The following is a 20021-nucleotide window of genomic DNA, read 5'->3' on the forward strand; positions in this document are numbered from 1 at the left end:
AACAAACTGTGTATATACAGTGGCTAAATAAAATCTGAATTTCACGGATACAAATTATCATAATCCGCAGACAACAGTACCATTTACCACAGTACCATTCTATTTAGTTTATAACCGGAAAAGGGAATAAACAATCGAGTGATTGAATCAGGCCGAATAAGGAAGCTGAAACAAGTTTTGAGAAACCGTGTCTCTATCGCAATTTCTTTAAATTCTGCTTGTTTCGAGATATCGGTTCGAGGGCCAGTGAATCATCAAAAATCACCATCGAGCCTTTTATTCCCCTTCCTGACTTTCTCGATATCGCGTTTACCTGGCCATCATCCGCGCTTCTTCGTCTCCACTAGCCGGTATATAAATTTGTGCAGAGTCGATAGGCTACCGCAAAATAAAAGTGGTGGTCTCTTATTTAACATAGTCGACAAGCCGGCAGTCGCTCAGTCGACCACCGACCGTAACAGAGTATTCGTATTTCTAAGTTAACATATCGTTGAATCGACAGAACTTGGGTCGGTCCTCGACACCATCCACTCACAGTGAAAAGTGACAGTTGCCTTTTTCGTCATGGCTTTCTTAATTGTCACGCTGGGGCTCCTATTGTCGTCGAGTAAGTCCTTTTCTTCTCTTCTTTCTCTTTTCAGACCGGTGATTCACGAAAAGGTTAGGCGGTCGTGATTCACTGTGAAACTGGGATTTCGATTTGCAACATCGCGCATCGAACGACTTTATGACACAGACGTTGAAGAATTTTTGTAGGGACGTTAGCTTGGAAGATGATCGGGCCGGCGGTGAAACATTTTTTCGGCACTTGAGGATCCTTTGTAGAAACAATAGCGAGAGTTCTAGCTGGAAACTTGATTATACCTTCGATCTACCGAATCTCTTTGAGAATTTGACGAGAATTCTACCGATGCGATATAAACATCAAGGGATTTTTTTATAGCAACGATAGTCGACGTTTTGCTTCGAAATTTCACTGCGGTGCGAATCGAGGATTTTTTTTTTTAGAATTTGCTTCTCCTAAATGCAGCGCGAACGAAAATTCCTGGAACGTGACATATATTTCTGACGAATTTCAGTTTAGAAGTTTAGCTGTAATTCGAGATTTTGTGACAATGTAAGGATCGTATGATTTCAACGATATTTCGGTATAACAAAGATTCAGAACTTTAGACGTTCGATGTTTACGATATTCAATGCTTGCACGGTCATAATGTAATATCTTCTCGTGTTTTATTTAAGTATTTCTGTTCTATCGTACTTTCGTAACTTTGCAATTTTATAATTCCTAATTTTATTTTTCTCTACTTATTACTATTACGTATATACGTATTATGGGGCTAACGTTCGTTTAATAAATAAATAAATAAATGTTGAAGACGTTCAAGAAATTGGAGATTTCTCATATAATCCGATGAAAACACTTTTGATAGTGCGACGTGAATATTAGTGAGTCTTTGTGGGAATTTTGCGGTAGATGAAATTCGAGATTTTTTTGACAATACGAGATTAATGAAAATTCTTGCAATTGTTCTATATCATCGGAAAAATATTTCTGATACAAGACGAGATTTACAATTGTCTATAGTAACACAAGTATAGTATTATGGTCGTTAGAATCTCGTTCATAAAAGTGACAATAGCAGGGTAGATATGTAACGAAATACACAGAGAGATATAATGCCGCATTTTATTTGATAACGATATCAACAATTAAAGTGAAAGCTTAGAATACAATTAAGATATGATAAGAAACTAGCAGTCTACGATTATCTATATACTTTCAAACATACTAACAATGCTCTTAAAAATGCAATGCTTGTTCCTTTCTTTCACTTTCTTCGATTAATAAACGTTACTTAATTGCTATATAGCACTAGCTGTTGGATAACGTCAAATAAATGATCTGATAACGTCATGTAATATAAAACCGAGTACGATTATATACCAATACGTAGACTATGGATTTTTATGCAAATCCATATTTTCGAGAATATAATTTTGAAAAGTAGAACCTCGGTAAAAAATTGTTTCACTTACCAGCTATTATAGAAAGCAACTATACTTGGCATATTTTATATACTCATTGATATTGCATGGATTTTTGCAACTTTTAATTCTCTGTAAATGCATGAAACTCTATAAAATGTATAAAATGTAAATAAAGAGAAGAAAGATCTTGATTATGATTATTTCGACTCGCCATGCATTTTGGCTGCTGTTGACAGACTATGATCGACGCTGAATCAATTATGCTTATTATTAATATCACGAAATCGCTTAAAATTCACGATGGGGTCCCATAGCATGGTCGAGGCGTGTTCAACTCGGCTCATCGGTTGCATCGCAGCTGCAGCGTACGCAAACGACAATTAGACCCGGATTCACACTTGAACGAGATATGTTTGCGCGAAAACAGAAGTAAAAGCGTTACATAAAATTCACGAAAAGGGAAAGCTAAACACCATCGAGGCGTAATTTACGGTTCTCGGATTCATAAGCGTAAACAGAATCGCGAGCCGTTTGTAATTTACGGCGCCGCCTGCCACCTTTATTTTGATTAAAACGTCATCGACTAAACTCCCAGAGTTTAATGCAACTTTTATGGTTTCGTTATATTTGCCCCCTTATTCTAACGTAGCCCTATATGAAAGCCCTATATGAAATTTATGTTATCCAGAATTACGAAAAGGCAGAGCGTTTTCTCTCCAAATTCTTCTGTTCCGATGGAAAATTTAATCCCGCTGCGATCTTCGAATCTCTCGTATCTGAAAGAAAAACCTGTTGTCGGTTAAACAAACGATTTTCCTCTTTTCTCATTTTTATTGAATGCGAGGCGAGATATTTCAGTGATAGTAAATATCCGCGAAGTAATCTCGCTATTTTCGTGATCTACGCGTTACAGCCGATCGATTGATGTAGAACGCGTCGTATTTCAAGGAACGTGGCTTTGCCGGAGATACATCACGATTTGTAATTTGGTGGAAACATTTCATGTGAAAGTGAAACGAAAAAAAAAAAAAAGGAAAAAAGAAATATATATATATACGTATCAATAGCAATATCTTCGTATGTTGCTGAAAATTTTGTCAAAATACTTTTTAGATAACGTTAGAAAATTACGAGTGCGAGAAAAACAATCGGCGAGAAACGATAAGATCAAACATAGAATTCTAATGAAATAGGGGAGAATATCGATTTAGATACGGATCTAATCAATTTTCGATAACTTGTTTATAACGTGCTGATATTTTCTTACGTAACAAACACATGCGACAATTTGATACGATTTTACAGTATGATTAACGACAATCGTAACGTTCGTGGTATAAACATGAGATTGCAAATCGCGATAGATCTCGTGGCCCGAAATTTTCCACCGTTATTTGGTGGAATAGGCCGGTCGTAGGCAGTCAATTAGAATAAAATGAGATAATTTGATGTTCCTTGAACGGGCTTAAGGTTAATTAGCGCAATTTATCGTTTAAGAAATCGAAACTATCAAGTACGGTTTTTGTCGAATCCAGCGTCGCTCGTGCTTGCGGCTTCTTTCCTCTCCAGTAAAATTAGTTCGAAGAATTAGTTCTCTGTGATTTACCTGTAATTTGCAAAGAATCTCTTCGATAATTACAAATGAAATACCCACTTACGACAGAGGCATCCGTTTTGACGTAATGATAAAGAATCGATATGATAAGAGGGGATAAGTAGGGGTAAATTGTTCGGATATTTTTATAGGGAACGAGACAAACGAAGATCGTTCGATGGATAAAACGTTCGCTTCTTTCGCGATTATCACGATATATACAGTTAACGCGAGTGACATTTAACGGTTAATAAAAATTATCTGCATCATTGAGAGAAGTGAAAAAGTGGAAAAACAGAAAAAAGAAGAACAGCGTCTGCGTGACGCCTTTCGCGTACAAAGCATCGATACGCGAACGTTCTGCAAAATCGAGGACAAAATAGACAATGCATTTGTCACAGTGATGTCTGGAACGCAATAGCCCACTGTAATTTCGATTAAACGATTCCAATCGTAGATAGTGCAACAATAGAGTGACGCAAAAAATTGTCGTACCGCCGTTTACCGTAAAGTTGTAGTTTCCTAAGTTGCTCGATGTGTTTTCCACGTTTCCATCGACTGATAAATAACAACGGTATTAAAGATTTCGCACTTCCGCTTTATAAACGTCAAACGTTTACGTCGTATATTTTCAGAAAAGTTGAACGACGTAAACCGCGAATCGCGACGAGCAATTGGTCCGATTCTTTTGTCAAAAGGAATCTCTATTATTAGAACAGTATCTGACTTTCATTCAAAGTGGCATACTTACTCTACAATAAAAAACTACCAATAAAATAACTGCACACTTTCTATAAGACCGAGGCGAGGTTGATTTAGAACACCTTACCGTAATTCGTCAAGTCTTTCGCCTGATTTCCATATTGGACGCGTCTGTTATTTACATGAAACAAAACAAAAAAAAAAAAACCGAAAGAAAAAATACGAGTCACGCGGAGTAAATATATATTGCAAATTAAAAGATTTTCCCAAGGACTTCCTTCCTTTTTTTGATAGCTCAGTATCCTGTGCGTCTTGCACGTGTCGAGTAACGATACTTAAAAAAAAATTTCGTAGCCGTGTTTATCTAATTTTGAAAATACCATGCTTTATTTCCCGAGAATTCGCGAGACATATTTAAAACACGTATATCGGATAACGTACGTTGTACTTAAAGCGCATGAAGTCCGACGCAACGAATTAGCGAATGGAATGGAAGGAGAAAATAAGAAAGAAATATAGATAATGTAATTAGCGTTTAAAAGAGAGAAAAAATGGTCGACGAGACGTCACCTGTCATTTTTCACTGAAAGGACGTGCGTTTGATAAACGAAGCCGGTTGTATCGTTGCCTTCGATCTCCCCTACCTTTATGGAAAAAATTACATATGCACATAGCCCAAGAAGATATGTAATACCCATAAGTGCATCCGATTTCACGGCCGCATTTTTTTACAATTTGCCTCGTACTGCTACGTGTTGCGCAATTTCCTGAAGGAAAAACGTACCGGAAAAGTCGCGGCTTATTTCCAAGGGTAGTGGTTAACCATATTTAGTCGTCGAATTAATTTACGTACGAATCACGTATTTTGATGGTTCATCGTCTTCTACACTTGCGCATATCTATTTTTTTTTTTTTTTTACCAAAATTTCATTTTGTCTCGATCGAACGATTCTTCTTCTTGAATAATTAATTCTAATTGGATTAAAATATTTTTTTAAATAACAGCACATTGGGATAAATGTAACTAGCATTGTGTATGAATCGAACTAGGAATGATAGCATAGAAAATATTCCTCGGGCAATGAGTGCGAATAAAAATTGTTATAATACTGAATAAAGTTATATAAATATACGTCGTTCAAAGTATCATCGCTGGGATGTAACAAAAACACGCGGTAGACTTTTTTTCCGTACTATGAATCATTGATCGATAAAATTAATCCACGTACTCGATTATTCGCTCGTTTAATCCTCCATTTAATAATCTCGGTCGTCTTTGCGTATGAAAGTGTAACAGCCATCGTATCGAGCGTAGTATCAATGGAAAGTTGAATTCTTTATCGTACGATCCTCTTATCTCGTCGTTAATTCATTGTAACTTTTACAGTTTACACATCGTAGCTTACTTTATGTTATAAACTATCAATAAATTCACCGAATCGTAAAACAAGCCAGTGATCGATAATTATTTGCTATTCTGAAATATCGATCGTCTTTAGTAAAGTACAGTAAAGAGTAACAGTAAAAGTCAAAATTTCGTTATTGTATAAATTTCCCTGCCAGCGTTAGAATAACAGTAAATTCGCTGCATTTTGTATTTTATATCACTGCTGCTGAAATAGATGAAATATCCAAAGTATACTGTTTGTTCAATTCTTTAGTAGTGGAAATAGCTCTTTAACTTCCTTTTCTTCGATCAAGAACACAAATTTGTCTAAACATCCGTAGTCTAGATATAGCGGTTTAAACTGGACAGATTTTCACTGTAGAGTATGTGCAGCAAAGCACACTCGATAGAGTATACTTCGATACTGTCAGGGTCGGGCCATACGTCTATAACCATTCAACATTAACGAATGTTACAGACATGTCGATTTTAAGCTCGTGCAATAAACTTTCAACAAGTAGAAGTAGAATTAACAACAAGTAGATGGTCATACGTGATGTATCATTATACATGGAATATCGGTATAAGTAGGGGCGTGCTGTATGAAAGAAGGTAATACGAAACCTTCTATCGCAAACGACCAGCGAAATCGTAGATTGAAACGAACGATGAAAACTACCGGAGTGTCGATGAACGCCGTGTGTTTTATAATATTTCATCTCTGGCCTCGATTGGAGCAGGTAATTCGAATATCGAAGTGCCTTCGAAGAATGTAAATGAGTCTTTTAATGATTCGAACGATCGCTGAATCGCAGACATGTCTGCAAATTCGTATATTGATGAACATATTAAATTATATTAGGCGAGACATTTGTTCGAATTTCCTACAAAGTGTACGTCTATGAATGTACATGTGTGTTTGATCGACAAAATTTACATACGTGCGTCTTAAGCTCTTTAAATAATTCTTACGTTCTCTCATAAATAGATAAATAAATCGATCAATATCGAAGGAATCTATCACGCGGTTTGGTAACTGAAAAGACAAAACCAGGCAGTTTTATTGTTTCATCCACCACATCTGTGAGCATTTTGTGTAATCTCGTGTTACTTGCATTCAATGAATATATGCATTTTTAACGTTTCCACAATTGAATAAACATCCGCATTCTAATAATCACGAATGTTAAAAATAGCACTAACTTCGTGCAAGGTAAAGGTGTTTCACAAGTTTGAAGTATGTGTTCTCGTAAACATACATATCACAGGTTACACCCTACAGAGAATAGTGAGTCTTTATGCAAGAAGATATTATTATTTATTTATTATGTTTATTTATCTAATCTACGTATTTCGCCCTGTGCTTACGATTAGATAAAAATAATTACCGTTGCATTTGCTCGCTACTAACGTTCGTTTGTCAATTTTAACCTCGCATGGCAAAAAGTAAAACAAACCTATAGCACTGAACATTCGGAAAGGATTTCCCGGAAATCGTAATAATATTCTTTAACTCACTGGCATAGATAGTCGCCTGCCATTTCTTTTAACTTAAGTGTTTCATATTAATTTAAGTGTTCTGTTAATTGTCGTTTCTCTCCTAAACATTTGCACCTCGCAAATAATGGAATCCTAAATGAGAACTACGGGCTTAGAAAAAGCCTGTTAAGAGAAATAGTAATATCGGTTGAGAGAGGAACGTTCGACGCTGAAATATATCAGTATGCCGATGGTTCGAACCTGAAGTAATATCCCACTTCAATTTTAACCTTGCACCGTGAAAAATAAAATAAATCCTCGCGATTCAAGATAGAGAAGATTCTCGTTCACAAATCGTATCTCTTGAAATCTCAACTCGTTAAGTAATAACGATTAACACAGGCGATATGTAAATACTGGTATTAACGACTAAAATTAGTCGTCTGCTACTTATCGTTTTTTCCAACATTCTTCACGTTCGCACGAGATATCTCGCTTTAATTAACTATTTCAGAACGTAATAACACGATGTTCGATCGTTCAGTGTAGCAATATCCTGCGCAATCGAAGAACCAACCCAAGGTCGTCGTCCCTTTAACTTCTCTCCATCCGGAAAAAAAGCAGTTTCTCGCAACGAAACGCAACGATTGCTTCACTTGCAATACACGTGCTCCCATTTTCATCGTACGGCGATCCTTGGTGTGAACATTTAGGTTTTACGAGAAAACCAGCAGCGCATCCGTGACCAATAAAACTGAATAAACGTTTCGGATATCGGAAGGACATGCTGCTGCTTGTACGTTCAATGGCGATGCTAAATCGATTAAATTAGTTTATAGTCCTCGAAATGTCGTTGAAAGGACCTCCTACGTGGCTTGGCTGTCCGCCTGGCAATAATCGTCGATCCTGAAACAGAACCGCCGTTTTCTTCGTACGTTTATCATTCGACGCACGTGTCGAGCATATGCATAGGATCTGGCAACGTGAGTACACGCGACATATATCATTCGTAGACCGTGCAAGGGCTGACTCGTTAACCGGCAATAATCGAGAAGCGCCTTTGCTGTGAGCGAGGAAGTGGCCTATTTCCCTTTCCGCTTGGAACTTCGAATTTATCGAATATATACGTTCGAATCGTGAATAATCCATGCGTATGTCCGCGACTCAAGTAACCGCTGTGACATTAAATACGTTTTTCCGATAACGTGAAACCTTGGGGCAATTCCTGACAAAGTAGACGTTCCTTTTTTATTTTCTTGTCAGCGTTGATTTTAATTCCATATATTTCGTATCGTGTTATATATATTTCTATTACAGACTGTAACAGAAATTTGTCCTGCTTGTTGTATCTGTTATATGAAATTTTCTCGCTTCATATGTAACAGACATAAAAGCAGGACGAATTTACCTTACAATTTAATATTGATACGTGTATATGTATGCATAAGATGCGCACAGTAAATTGTATGCTTTAATACATGTTTTATACGTATTACACAAGAAAGATAGAAAGAGAGAAAGAGAGAGAAGAGAAGCAAGAGAAGAGAGAGTATCTACATAATGCACCGTCTGTTTTATTGGTTTTTTGTTTCCCTTTAAGAAAGTAGTAATCTGGAAACTAAATTGTAATTTGTATAAATATGTTCTTCTAACTGTGAAAGAGATTAGTAGAAAACCGTGTTATTGCACTTTCCTCGTTCCTTTTATTTCAAATCTTATTTACTGATAATTTCAATTTATGCCACATGCAGTAGAAAGCTCGTGTATTTGCTCGTGGATTCGCCAGTATCTGGCGATCATTAGAGGAATATTTTAACGAAGGAAAAAAGCAGAAGAAACATGAAATCGCCGTATACGACATATAACAGGTTCTTCGCCGCTAAAAACGTACTGTCCTTGTTGCATGCGTTAAACAAGTTTACATTTTATTATTCAACAGCATGTCAGCCGGATATGTATCATCCCAAGTATTTGATGTACAGCACGTAACGGTATAATCGGTGCAATCGAATTCATAGGGACGAATCGATATTCGTTGTCGGACGGTTTACCGTACAGGATAGTAGCTGGCTTCTATATTTTAATCGACTCGGCTAGAACAATTTATCTGTGACGAGCCGAGTGCAAAAGCGGCACGCTCGCTTGTAAATCTTTCGTAAATCGACTTTCACTGGAGTCTCGAGAAGTTCCCACGGAAGTATGAAACCGCTACAGATATCTGGCTAACCCAGATCCTTTTATCCTTTTGTTTACCGAGTTTACCGAGTTTACCGAGTTACACCAAAGTATAGTTTGTTTTATTCACGCAACTTCTTGCGATTTGTTTAATGCTCGAAAAACGACGGATGGATCAATTTTAATTTCTCCGGCTAACTATTTCACGTTTATTATTTTATGAATTACGTTCACGCGTTACTTTAACAGAATATACCGGTGATTTTGTTTTTTTTTTTTTTTTTTCTTTTTTAAGTATATTCAGTTTGATATAATCGAATAGAGAAAGCGAACAGTATTTACACCGTTACTATCGGACTGTGGAGTTTTACGTGTTTATTAAACATTTTTTAGATACAGAGATAACGAGAAAATTGCACATGATATGGAGAAGTATGTGAAACGTCGAAATATAAAAGTACATTTGTTACGTAGCGTGAGATGGTCCGTGTGACGTCCTTCGTTGTCTGACCGTCAAAAGCCCATGCACTGTTATACAGACCCTCGATAAACCCAAAGAACCACCATAAACAGAATCTTTTGAACGGAATCTTTATATCTGCAAGTATTTTCGGTTTCTTTATACAACAAACACATCCACCCCAAGCTTTCCTCAGTGATAACACAAGAACGAATTTTACTTCTCTTTTTTTTTATTTGGTAGACTATTTACAATCAATTCTCATTGAGAATTATAAGTAAATTCAAACTTTGCTTGTGCTCACAACTACAGAGCAGTCACTTGTACTCTAAACTTCATCTCTGTACTTGCTCTCTGGATTTGTTCCACGGTAACATTCAAGTAACAGTCAAAGCTCATCAGTCAGTTAAAATATAATTCGAGTAACGGAAGGAGTCTGAAGTCAAGTGATCACAGTCGCCAAGTCGAAGACAGTCAATCGACAGAAGATACATTCATCGCAATCTCCAACACGAAACGAGTCTCAAGTCGTACTCATTCGTAGTTCGGCATTTCACATACGCACCATTGTATCACATCTTGAAGTTGTTGGATTATTGAAAATATGAAAGGACACCGGAGCCTCCCCTCTGGAACTTTGGGAAAATCCGTAAAATTGTAATTAAAGTCTATACCTGCAATTAAACAATTTCCCGTCATTCTACTCAATTGTATTTATTCGAGATTTGTGACAATGAGCTTGGACTCAGGGCGACAATTAGTCACCGAACGTAGCCGCGATCAACGGGACGACCGCTCCGTCTAACAAAGGTATGGAACAATAATATAGCCCTGATTAAGGGAAATACCCGTAGAGGTACTCGGCAGTAAACATTCAAGCGGTTCCTAATAACGGCAAAATAATTACCAGATATCGATGCACCTACACAGCACAAGTTCAGCTAGCCTGAGGACCCGCTATAAATCTTAGGATTTTGTTAAGTAAGGTTCTTCAAACGGACAAGCAGTCTTTGTCCCAAATTGACCAATTAACAGCAGCGTTAATGTCCCTCACTTCCCGAATGAAGACATCGCGTACGAGCTCTTGGACGAGTTAACTAACGTCTTGCTATCTCCACGCTTGGTATCAATTCCAACTTAGACTTTGACGAAGAAATAAGCCTACTAACCCGTTGACCGCGGATTCGTTATCGAGTCTTAGACCAGAGTCACAAGTGCCTAACCATCGTGAGTCTGCGCCAACTTTGTAACACCTTTATTCGTGTCAATAAACGTCACTTCAGTGATGTAAGAAGATGGATAGCTCCAGTGAAGAATCATTACGTACCCCAAACCCTTACTGCATAAAAAGAAGATTAAAAAGGAAACACCCAACAGACGATGATGATACCCCGTTGGGGGTAGCCACCCACATGCTATATTAGTATACCGCTATAATATTTTACCAAATGTCCTACTGGACAAATTGTAAAATTTGAATAAAAAAAAAAAAAAAACCTTTACTATGAGAGCGACCCGGACCCGTGTTATGGTCATGATTCGACATATATTAACCTGTTAATATCAGCGTTATATTCATTCAACCACCCTTATTATCTTAACCGAAATAAGGGATCGAACGATTCGTGGCGTCGATTATTCAAATCGTAAAGGGAATTTACGACTCCCGTTGGAGCGCTTCTTCGAGATCGCGTTTCCCCGCCAACGGTCGAAAGCTCAACAGTGGTTGTAGTATGCAATAAGCGAAAGAACCGTCTGTTGGGCTTTCGGTTTTCCAAGAAATATCACTCTAAACATCCGTAGTATATTTATTATTTCTTAAGTTAAATTTACGTATTTGCATGTGCTAGGTACGAAAACACAAGTATCAAATAGTATGAAATTATCAAACACAGAGAAAGAGAAACGATTCTTTGTTTCAAAGAATGATGCAAATTTTGCTGGGTAAAGATTTAATCTGTTCAGTTAACCGATTTTCCTGTCAACAAATAACATTCATCGTTCTATAGAGTTGCTTTTATTTACGTCTATCCATGCGACGATTCATGCGCAAAGATAATGAGGCTCTCACGATTGTCGATTAATGATCGTCCAATTAAAAATGAAATCTGATCAAACCTGCTTATCTATGCGCATGCAACGACTAGTAACATGTAAATCGACCGGTTTTACAAATTGTTGTTTGCATTTCAGATCTGATCTCCGCCGGCAGTGTCAGCTACGATGCCTCTAAAGGTGAGTTTAACTGCGAATCTTCGCGTAGAAAGAAGCGATTCATAGATACATAAAATTGATTTACGTTGAAGCTATGGGGACCTGTAAATAAGTTGTTTACCATTTCAACGTGATCAATCAACTTTCTTCCTTAGAAAGCATAAATGTCATCGTTTTAAACGTTATTACTCGTTCAACATTGTAATCTCATCACGATCTCGCTCGTATTTATGACTCAGATATGGAAAAGATTATATAATGTATAATTATTATGTTTTTATGAAACAAACGGTGTAACATTTACCTTATTTTCTCGTCAGTTTGCTCGTACATAGACTTTGCCATTGCAAGCGATGTTTCACACCTAACTTTCTTCGGAGACAATTTTTTTCTTTTTCTTTTATTAAGCATTTGATCTAACGAACAGTTAGACGATACGACAGAAAGATACTTTAGAATTTGTTTGCAATTTTTTGGAAATTTAGAACGGTGAACAAATTTACGTTCGAGATCGTAAAATTACGAAACGTGAAAATATATAGAATCAGTTAATTTAGAAATTGGTCTAATCTTTTGCGACATAATGGGATCGATAAAGTTTGTATAAAGTAGAAAAGTGAATCTTTGATCGTCTTCGTTTTCTTAAACGTGTATTCTAAAAAGTATCTTTTCCAGCTTCTTCGGTATGGACCAACGACGATCATGACACGTGCGTTGGGAAATTTCAATCTCCGATTGACATAGAAGAGAACAATGTTGCGCCTGCGTCTTACCCGGATCTGGAATTTTCCGGTCTCCAGAAACCCCATAAAGCTCTCATAATGAACAATGGCCATACAGGTATGGAACGCCAAGGTCGAGATACCGACGAGTAAATGAACGATGATAGTCGTCGTCTAGTTCGTTAAAGCGTAAACAAACACGAAAAAGACATTTTACTTTTAAAATACATTATCTCTCACAAATAGATTAAACGATTATTAAACAGTTCTAGCAAATATCTTTTTCGCTGATACTGTCAGTCTATTCGAAATATCGTATCACTGCAAGGGACCTATCGTGTAAGCAGCTTTGTGAAAGAGTATTTCGTAAGAATTTGTGAAAGAAAAAGCGTTAGTCGAGGCAGAAAGTTATAAAATCGAAATAAACGTTCGGAAAGCGTATTGCTGCTATTACAAAGGAAAGTACAGCAAGAAAAATTACAGAGACAGAGAACTTTCTGTGATGATTTATTAAGAACATAAGAGGCAATCGAATTACGCGAAGGAACATCGGACATCCGACGATTCAAATGAATATACGTTTTGTGACGTTGCAATAATCTTATAGTCGATAGTTAGTAGACACGATGATAACTTAAGAATTAATAATTCCTTATACGTACCTGTTCTTATTCCCTTGCATACTAAAGGATGTTGCATCGTTTAATTAGAATACGAATTTCCTTGTCATTCGTTGCATTTTTATATTAAGTTACGTCAGTTTTATTTCCTTTGTTACAAACACGCGCGAATATTCCTATCCGACTGCATACCGAAAGACATTGCATTATCTAATTAGAATATAGATTCGTTTGTCTTTCGCGTTGTTTAATTATAAATCTCATCGTTTTAATTCCCAACAGCATTCACGCGTTCTTCGACGATGTTGAATCGTTTGGCAAATTAAAAGTAACGAGCATCGCGTGTAGCTATGCAAAACCCAGTAATAACGCGTTCAACGCTAAGCTTTCGTTCAGCGATTGTATGTACATAGTATTGTTTAAGAGATTAGTTCAGGTATCTTTCCAAGAAGGTAGAAAACTTAGAAATTGAATTAACCCGTGTAGGATCATTTCGATTGTTCTGTGCGTTCTTTGAACGTGACTCTTATCCTTGAACAGCTGCAAATTAACGTCGATTATAGCACGTTACAGTCATTGTCTTGTCTCGATTAAGATAAAGCTTCGAGGAATCATACGCATTAGAAAAAAATGACCTCCAGGAAATAAGACCGCCTCGTCAGATAAATTTTGCAAACACGATAAATTGACATCTGTATGTTTTTCATGGTTTTAGTGATGATCCAGAGTATCGATTCTGAATCCCCTGAGATATCTGGCGCGTCCCTCAACAGCACGTACGTGTTCGAACAATTGCACTTCCACTGGGGAAACAATGACAGTCTAGGATCCGAGGATCTGATAAACAATCACTCGTACTCCATGGAAATGCACGCAGTTTTCTGGAAGAAGGCATATGGCACCTACGACGAAGCGATAAAACACGATGATGGTCTCAGTGTACTTGGATACTGGTATCAGGTATATAAGTATCAAATATTGACAATTATTTATTGCTACGCCGAGCAAATTCCTATATGCCATTTTATCGGAAATTATCACGAAGAAAATGGCAACTTAACGATTAATTCTCTTGGAAATTTCAGTAAATATTCGACAAGATTTATCGACTGTCAGAAATGTTGCAAATTTTCCGAGAAAATTTTTCTTCGCCAGAAATATTGCGAACATTTTTGAGAAATATTTCTGAAGAAAACTTTTCCTTCTACCAAACGTAAAATCGCAAAATATTTTAATATAAGACAAAAAGTCAATCTAGTCGATCTAACAATGTAAATAGACTGCGTATTTCTATACGTTTAGGGGAAATTTAAAGTTTGCAAAAATGCACAGAATATAAATATAGAAATGTAAAAAAGTATACTTAATGAACGATACAGATCTCTCGCCCACGCTCCGTTTCTTTAATTGGAATTATAAGAAGTACCAATTTGCATAAAAATTCACAGTTTGCAGTGCGATATCTGTTACTAATCAAATCGATTAGTATCAATTTCGAGTAGTTCCAGTCGAAGACGTAGAATGGAGAGACTTCGTCTCGCTTTCATGCCTCCGCTATGGATATTTCTGTTTTCCTAAGAGTTTGTATACACGAATTTGCGTACTCTATACCTAAAATCAGTTATGTAAATCGCGCAAACCGACTCTAACTGGGTGCATGTACGTAATACCTAACGTTATTTCACGTATATTCCGCATCTCTTTAAATGGTTTAAATTGATTCGGAAAACTTGGACAGGGCGTTCGAGTGGAGGATACGCGTTCATAAGTTTGTTTTCTCAAAAATAGAAATACTTTATAGAAATTCTATTCTTGTCTGTGTTTACGCTTCAACAAATTCGATCGAAACGCGTTTCTAGATGAGAAACTTTAATCGACGAGAAGGCTATTGTAATCGTATCTCAGTCTGGTAATTTTATTGAGACAAACGTGAAAAACATACATTCACGAGTTTGTTTCTTTTAAAACAGAAGCATTTTATGCGAAATCTATTTTTGTCGACGCTCGCGTCTCGACAAGTTCGATCGAATATGTTTGATGTTAGTTCGAAGATAAAAAAAGATGATTTTAATCGACGAAGAGAATATCGTAGCGAGTTTTATCTGTATAATTGGAAAAATTGTTGGAAAAATCTTATCGAGAGAAATGTTTGTTACAGGCCACGAATGAACCGAATCCGGTGTTCGCATCGGTCGTGTCGCAAATATTGGAAATAAGAAAGGCTGGCAGCAATGAGGCGTTAAGGAATAGCGATATTTTAAGCAAATTGATCGCTCCTGATCTTGCATCAGCGCAAGATTATTTTACATATAAAGGATCACTGACCACACCTCCTTGTCTGGAAATCGTTCAGTGGATCGACTTTGCGAAACCTCAACATATTTCCCACGAGCAGGTATTTCAAAAGCAATCGAGTTCAATATAAATTCCGTTAGTACAAGGGTGCCTTTAGAGTATTTGTCTAGGTTCTAACGTCGTCTAACAGTGGATATGGAAGAATATTGTACAAATATCTTCTACAAACGCTTTCTTTCACGGCTGTCCAAACTTGATTATTAGAAACCTTTTACCGGAGAAAGTAATTTCTTTCGATGGTTAAATAAGCTGCTATTCTTAGTTAAGAAATTGACAAACACGTTACAGGATGAATGAAATTCCAGACATAGATGTGAAATTTAAGGAGATAAGGTAGAGAAGTATTATTTAAAAAATAATTAGTATAAAATGGTAAGAGAGAGGATGAAGAATTATTTTGAATGGCAGCGTTGGAATTTATTTTTAGATCTCCTCAAACATTCTGGAAATGTTTTACGTAAATAATCCTGAAACGTGTTTCCTCTTAACTCCACTGATAGTCATAATTGATTGTCTATATTTGCTTGATTTTTTTTTCTTCAGCTGGCTGCATTCCGCTCTATTCAATCCTTCGATGGCGATGATATAACGCATAATTTCCGCCCAGTACAACCCTTAGACGGTAGAACGGTTTATCGTAATGTCCGAGATGAACAAACTACCGCAGCTCCCGCTCTTGCCAAAATACCAGAAATAGCGAGTTCTCCTGCACCTAAGAAACTGAATACTAATACACTTGAAGGGGCTCCTGTAGATAATAAGAAAGATAATGGATATTCTGGGGCAAACATGTGGACTGTGTCACGTATGTATCCCTTTCTATTTATGGTCATAAATTTCTTTAATCGTATAATATAACGAAATCAGCCTGGCAAGTTAATTTTTATGAAATCAAAGTAGTAATTTAGCGTGTGCGAAAGTAAAATATATATTAATCTGAAAAAGTAACATAATTTTAGATATTAAAGGAATATTTATTTTTGTTACAGCATTTGCAGTGATACTTGCAGCCACTCTTGTCTTACCATATCAATAATCGGCTCAATGTACTAGAAACTCTAGTCAATCACATTGACTATTCTGTAATTTAAAGTAATCGATAAGAATTCTAAATAAGTATTGATATAATACATTTTCTTATGAAAAAGGTATTATTTATCTTCTTCGGGGCATCTGTATTCAAAGGTTCTGTTATCTATGATATTTATTTCTAATCTAAATAAGAATGGAAATAAATATTTTTATTTTTGTGCTCGCGCAATTACGCGTATATTACCATTTAGTTCTAGAGATATATTAAACAATGTACATAAATACTTAAAGAAATTTTACATTGACTGATTTTAAACAGTAGATACATATAATCTTTCTTCACAATGTGACAGTCAAAGCAATAGAAATAGAAAACAAATGATAATTGAATTTGATTGCATTTTATTTGATGAATAAAGATATAGAAGTATTTTATAAGTTATAAAGCCTACCAAAAATTCTAGTATGTATTTATTCAACAGTTCCTACCGCTGCCATGATAACATACCTTAATCTTATGATAATATACATATACTTTAATCTTATAGATAATAAGTTCTCTTCATGAATATGTCTATGAAATATATTGTCCTGAAATTTATAGTAGTCTAGACGATAATAAATAAAATTATTACTAATATATTTTATTATTGTGTTATACTTATATGCACAAAGTTATTAAAATTTTATAAAAGATTTAAAACTCCTTAAGGATGGTTCTTTGTCTGATCGTTGGTTGCGACATTTACCACAGCAGCCCAATCATGCTGCTCTTGCTTAAGACGATCTCTTATAAGCTCAGCTATTGCTTTCTGAGTCCTCCTTTCTAATTTTTCTAATTTCTTTGCAACATCCCGCTTCAAATCCCAATCTGGTTTCCTGGGAGCAAGATTGCTAATATCCTAAAAGATTGTAATTAAATAAATATCAAATAACAACAAATACTTTGATCTATTGTAAACAATTACTTACAAGCTCCTCAATAACAACTTTTGTAACTGCAGCGCTTAATTGATCTTGTACTTCCTCTTCAACATTACCTGGCTGTGCATCTTCTAATACTTTGTCCTTAAGACTGTCATCCTGTGGTTTGTAACTCCGAAATTTCGGTCTGTGGCGATAAAGTAAACAAATACAAAAATAAGTATCGATCTTTAGAGGTTAGTTGAGGTTAGATGAGGTTAGATTTAAAAATTACAATCACTTAAAAGAAGGACAACGAAACTCACTTTGGTAACGTACTAACACTATCATTTTGGTTTTCTTTGTTATCTTCGGTTTTCTTTTTCAAAGCCTGCAAGCGTTCTTTTCGTTTCAAAGCTTCCTCCTCCAATGAACCAATCTTGTCTTCCGCCATATTTGTTTTGTCACGTTTTATCACAACCATCGTAGATGGCGTTAGTATCTATCTGTGTTTCAATAGCGAGTGTAAAATTGAATATTATTTTCTAATTACACATTGTCTAATCCGTCTCAAATGAACAGATAATACGTATTGCATGAATGAAATTCGATATTCGCAATATGATCTTCTAACTTGTAATGACCAGTCAAGTAAGTTCTTAAATTCCTCTGTTATAATAATTTCATTTTAATATTAGATCCTAATAACGTTAGTAAAGCCAAAATACCATTCTTTTATTCGATATTGTTGGCATATCTTTTATTATCAACCTTTCATTATCAAAGATCTATAGAAGACTAAATTTATAAAATCAATGAAAGTAACCTAAAGATTATGAAATTCATTATTACAAAAAATAATTTTACTTCTTAAAAGAAAAGTTATTTTAATGTTACGTACGAATGAAATGAGTGATATATTACCTTTTTAAACGAATTAGTTTATTAACATTTTTACAAAGGATCGTAATAGTTTGGCGTCAGATAAATTACAAGCAAAACTTGTCGATTACGTCTAACATTATATATTATTCTATTCTAATGTTATATATTAACTTTTAACATAAGTTCAAGTCTTAACACACGTTGAAAAACAACCTATACACGCTTTTATTTTTGCTGTATAAATTCCTCTTCATTCGCAATAAGTGCTCTCGCATAAAGTGCTTCCCAAACACGTTTCGTTTCGTTGTCCTCCTTACAAACAATTCCCAAAATTTTCAACAGGAATACAAACTTAAAAAAGAGGTTATTTTCTTTTATAAATATTTATAATATTATTCGCAAATAGTTGCCACTGCCCTTTAGTTTAAATTTTCACGATTTAATATTATACAATTATCAAAATTGATGCTTTCAGGGATTGAATAATACTATCTGAGCAAAATTATTACACCCAGAAGACTCAAGTTTGATAATTCTATGACAAAAAGTGCAATTAGTCTCATACTGGAATTACCAACCTCCAATATGTACTCAACTATAATATATTTACTACAACTGAAAAGATATCTCATCAAATACTATTGTGGTATTTATCCAAATATTTTCATAAAAGAATTACCAATTGTTTTATTATTATCTTATAGTGTACTATAGCCCATTTTCACATTTCTTTTTATTCATTTAATCATTAATTTTTGCAATTATAAAAACAATTATTTTGACTGGTTTGGTAATGCTAGCATTAATATAACAAGCAAACCCGACTTATCGTTTCCTGAATATCGATTTACATCGGCTCTGAGGTCATACGAGATCCATCGATCCGTACGCCAGAGAGAAAATCACGAATCTATGCCAAACGTTTGTGAAATTGAGGACATGCACGTACACACACTTGCCCTGGGACTCTTCCCTGGTGGCATTGTGAGGCGTCTTTCGTGGCGAAAGTTTATTTACAGTCGGCGAGGTATTTTCAATTCTGAAGCATGGCTGGATGCACGATTTTGCGAGACCCTTGATCTCAGGAGAGTTGAATTCTCACAGTGCCGACGTCCGGCGGTTTAGATGCTTTTCAGAATGTCCGTTTTCATTGTATACACGCTACTATTTCTTTAACTTAACTTGTTTAACAGCTTCAGGAGGGACAGATATTAACTGGAATTTAATATTTGTCACTGATATATATGTCACAGTTTATAAGAATAGTTGAATGCTATAGAATTATTTGTAAGTCGGATAGAAACACTAATTAACTAATATATAACTGTTATTTTTCAAGCAAACGTGTTTTAGGATATTATCACTCTATTGTTTCTAAAGTATGAGTAAATAATATTACTCAAACTAGGTATTAACACTTAGAGGGACAATTGATAAATTTTTGTTCAAAGATGCAGTTTAATATAAGTTGTTAAACGCGCCTTGAAATGTTTAGTAGATT

The 20021-nt window shown here is 35.6% G+C and overlaps 2 protein-coding genes across 2 annotated transcripts; one reads left to right on the forward strand and one right to left on the reverse strand.

The window, feature by feature from the left end:
• Positions 1 to 360: 360 nt before the first annotated feature.
• On the forward strand, positions 361 to 17370 carry LOC117205632 (carbonic anhydrase 2-like). The gene is made up of 7 exons (XM_033444244.1): positions 361 to 607; positions 11983 to 12024; positions 12679 to 12843; positions 14061 to 14305; positions 15504 to 15740; positions 16244 to 16505; positions 16690 to 17370. The coding sequence occupies exons 1-7, from the start codon at positions 565 to 567 to the stop codon at positions 16734 to 16736; spliced, it is 1041 nt and encodes a 346-aa protein (XP_033300135.1). The 5' UTR covers positions 361 to 564; the 3' UTR covers positions 16737 to 17370.
• Positions 17118 to 18134, reverse strand: LOC117205633 (coiled-coil domain-containing protein 12). The gene is made up of 3 exons (XM_033444245.1): positions 17962 to 18134; positions 17705 to 17843; positions 17118 to 17634 (listed from the first exon to the last, which is right to left on the reverse strand). Exons 1-3 carry the CDS (start codon positions 18117 to 18119, stop codon positions 17440 to 17442), a joined length of 492 nt encoding a protein of 163 aa, XP_033300136.1. The 5' UTR covers positions 18120 to 18134; the 3' UTR covers positions 17118 to 17439.
• Between the last annotated feature and the right edge of the window lie 1887 nt (positions 18135 to 20021).

Source organism: Bombus bifarius, unplaced genomic scaffold (genome assembly GCF_011952205.1).
Source record: "Bombus bifarius isolate JDL3187 unplaced genomic scaffold, Bbif_JDL3187 scf7180000007992, whole genome shotgun sequence".
NCBI lineage: Eukaryota > Metazoa > Arthropoda > Insecta > Hymenoptera > Apidae > Bombus > Bombus bifarius.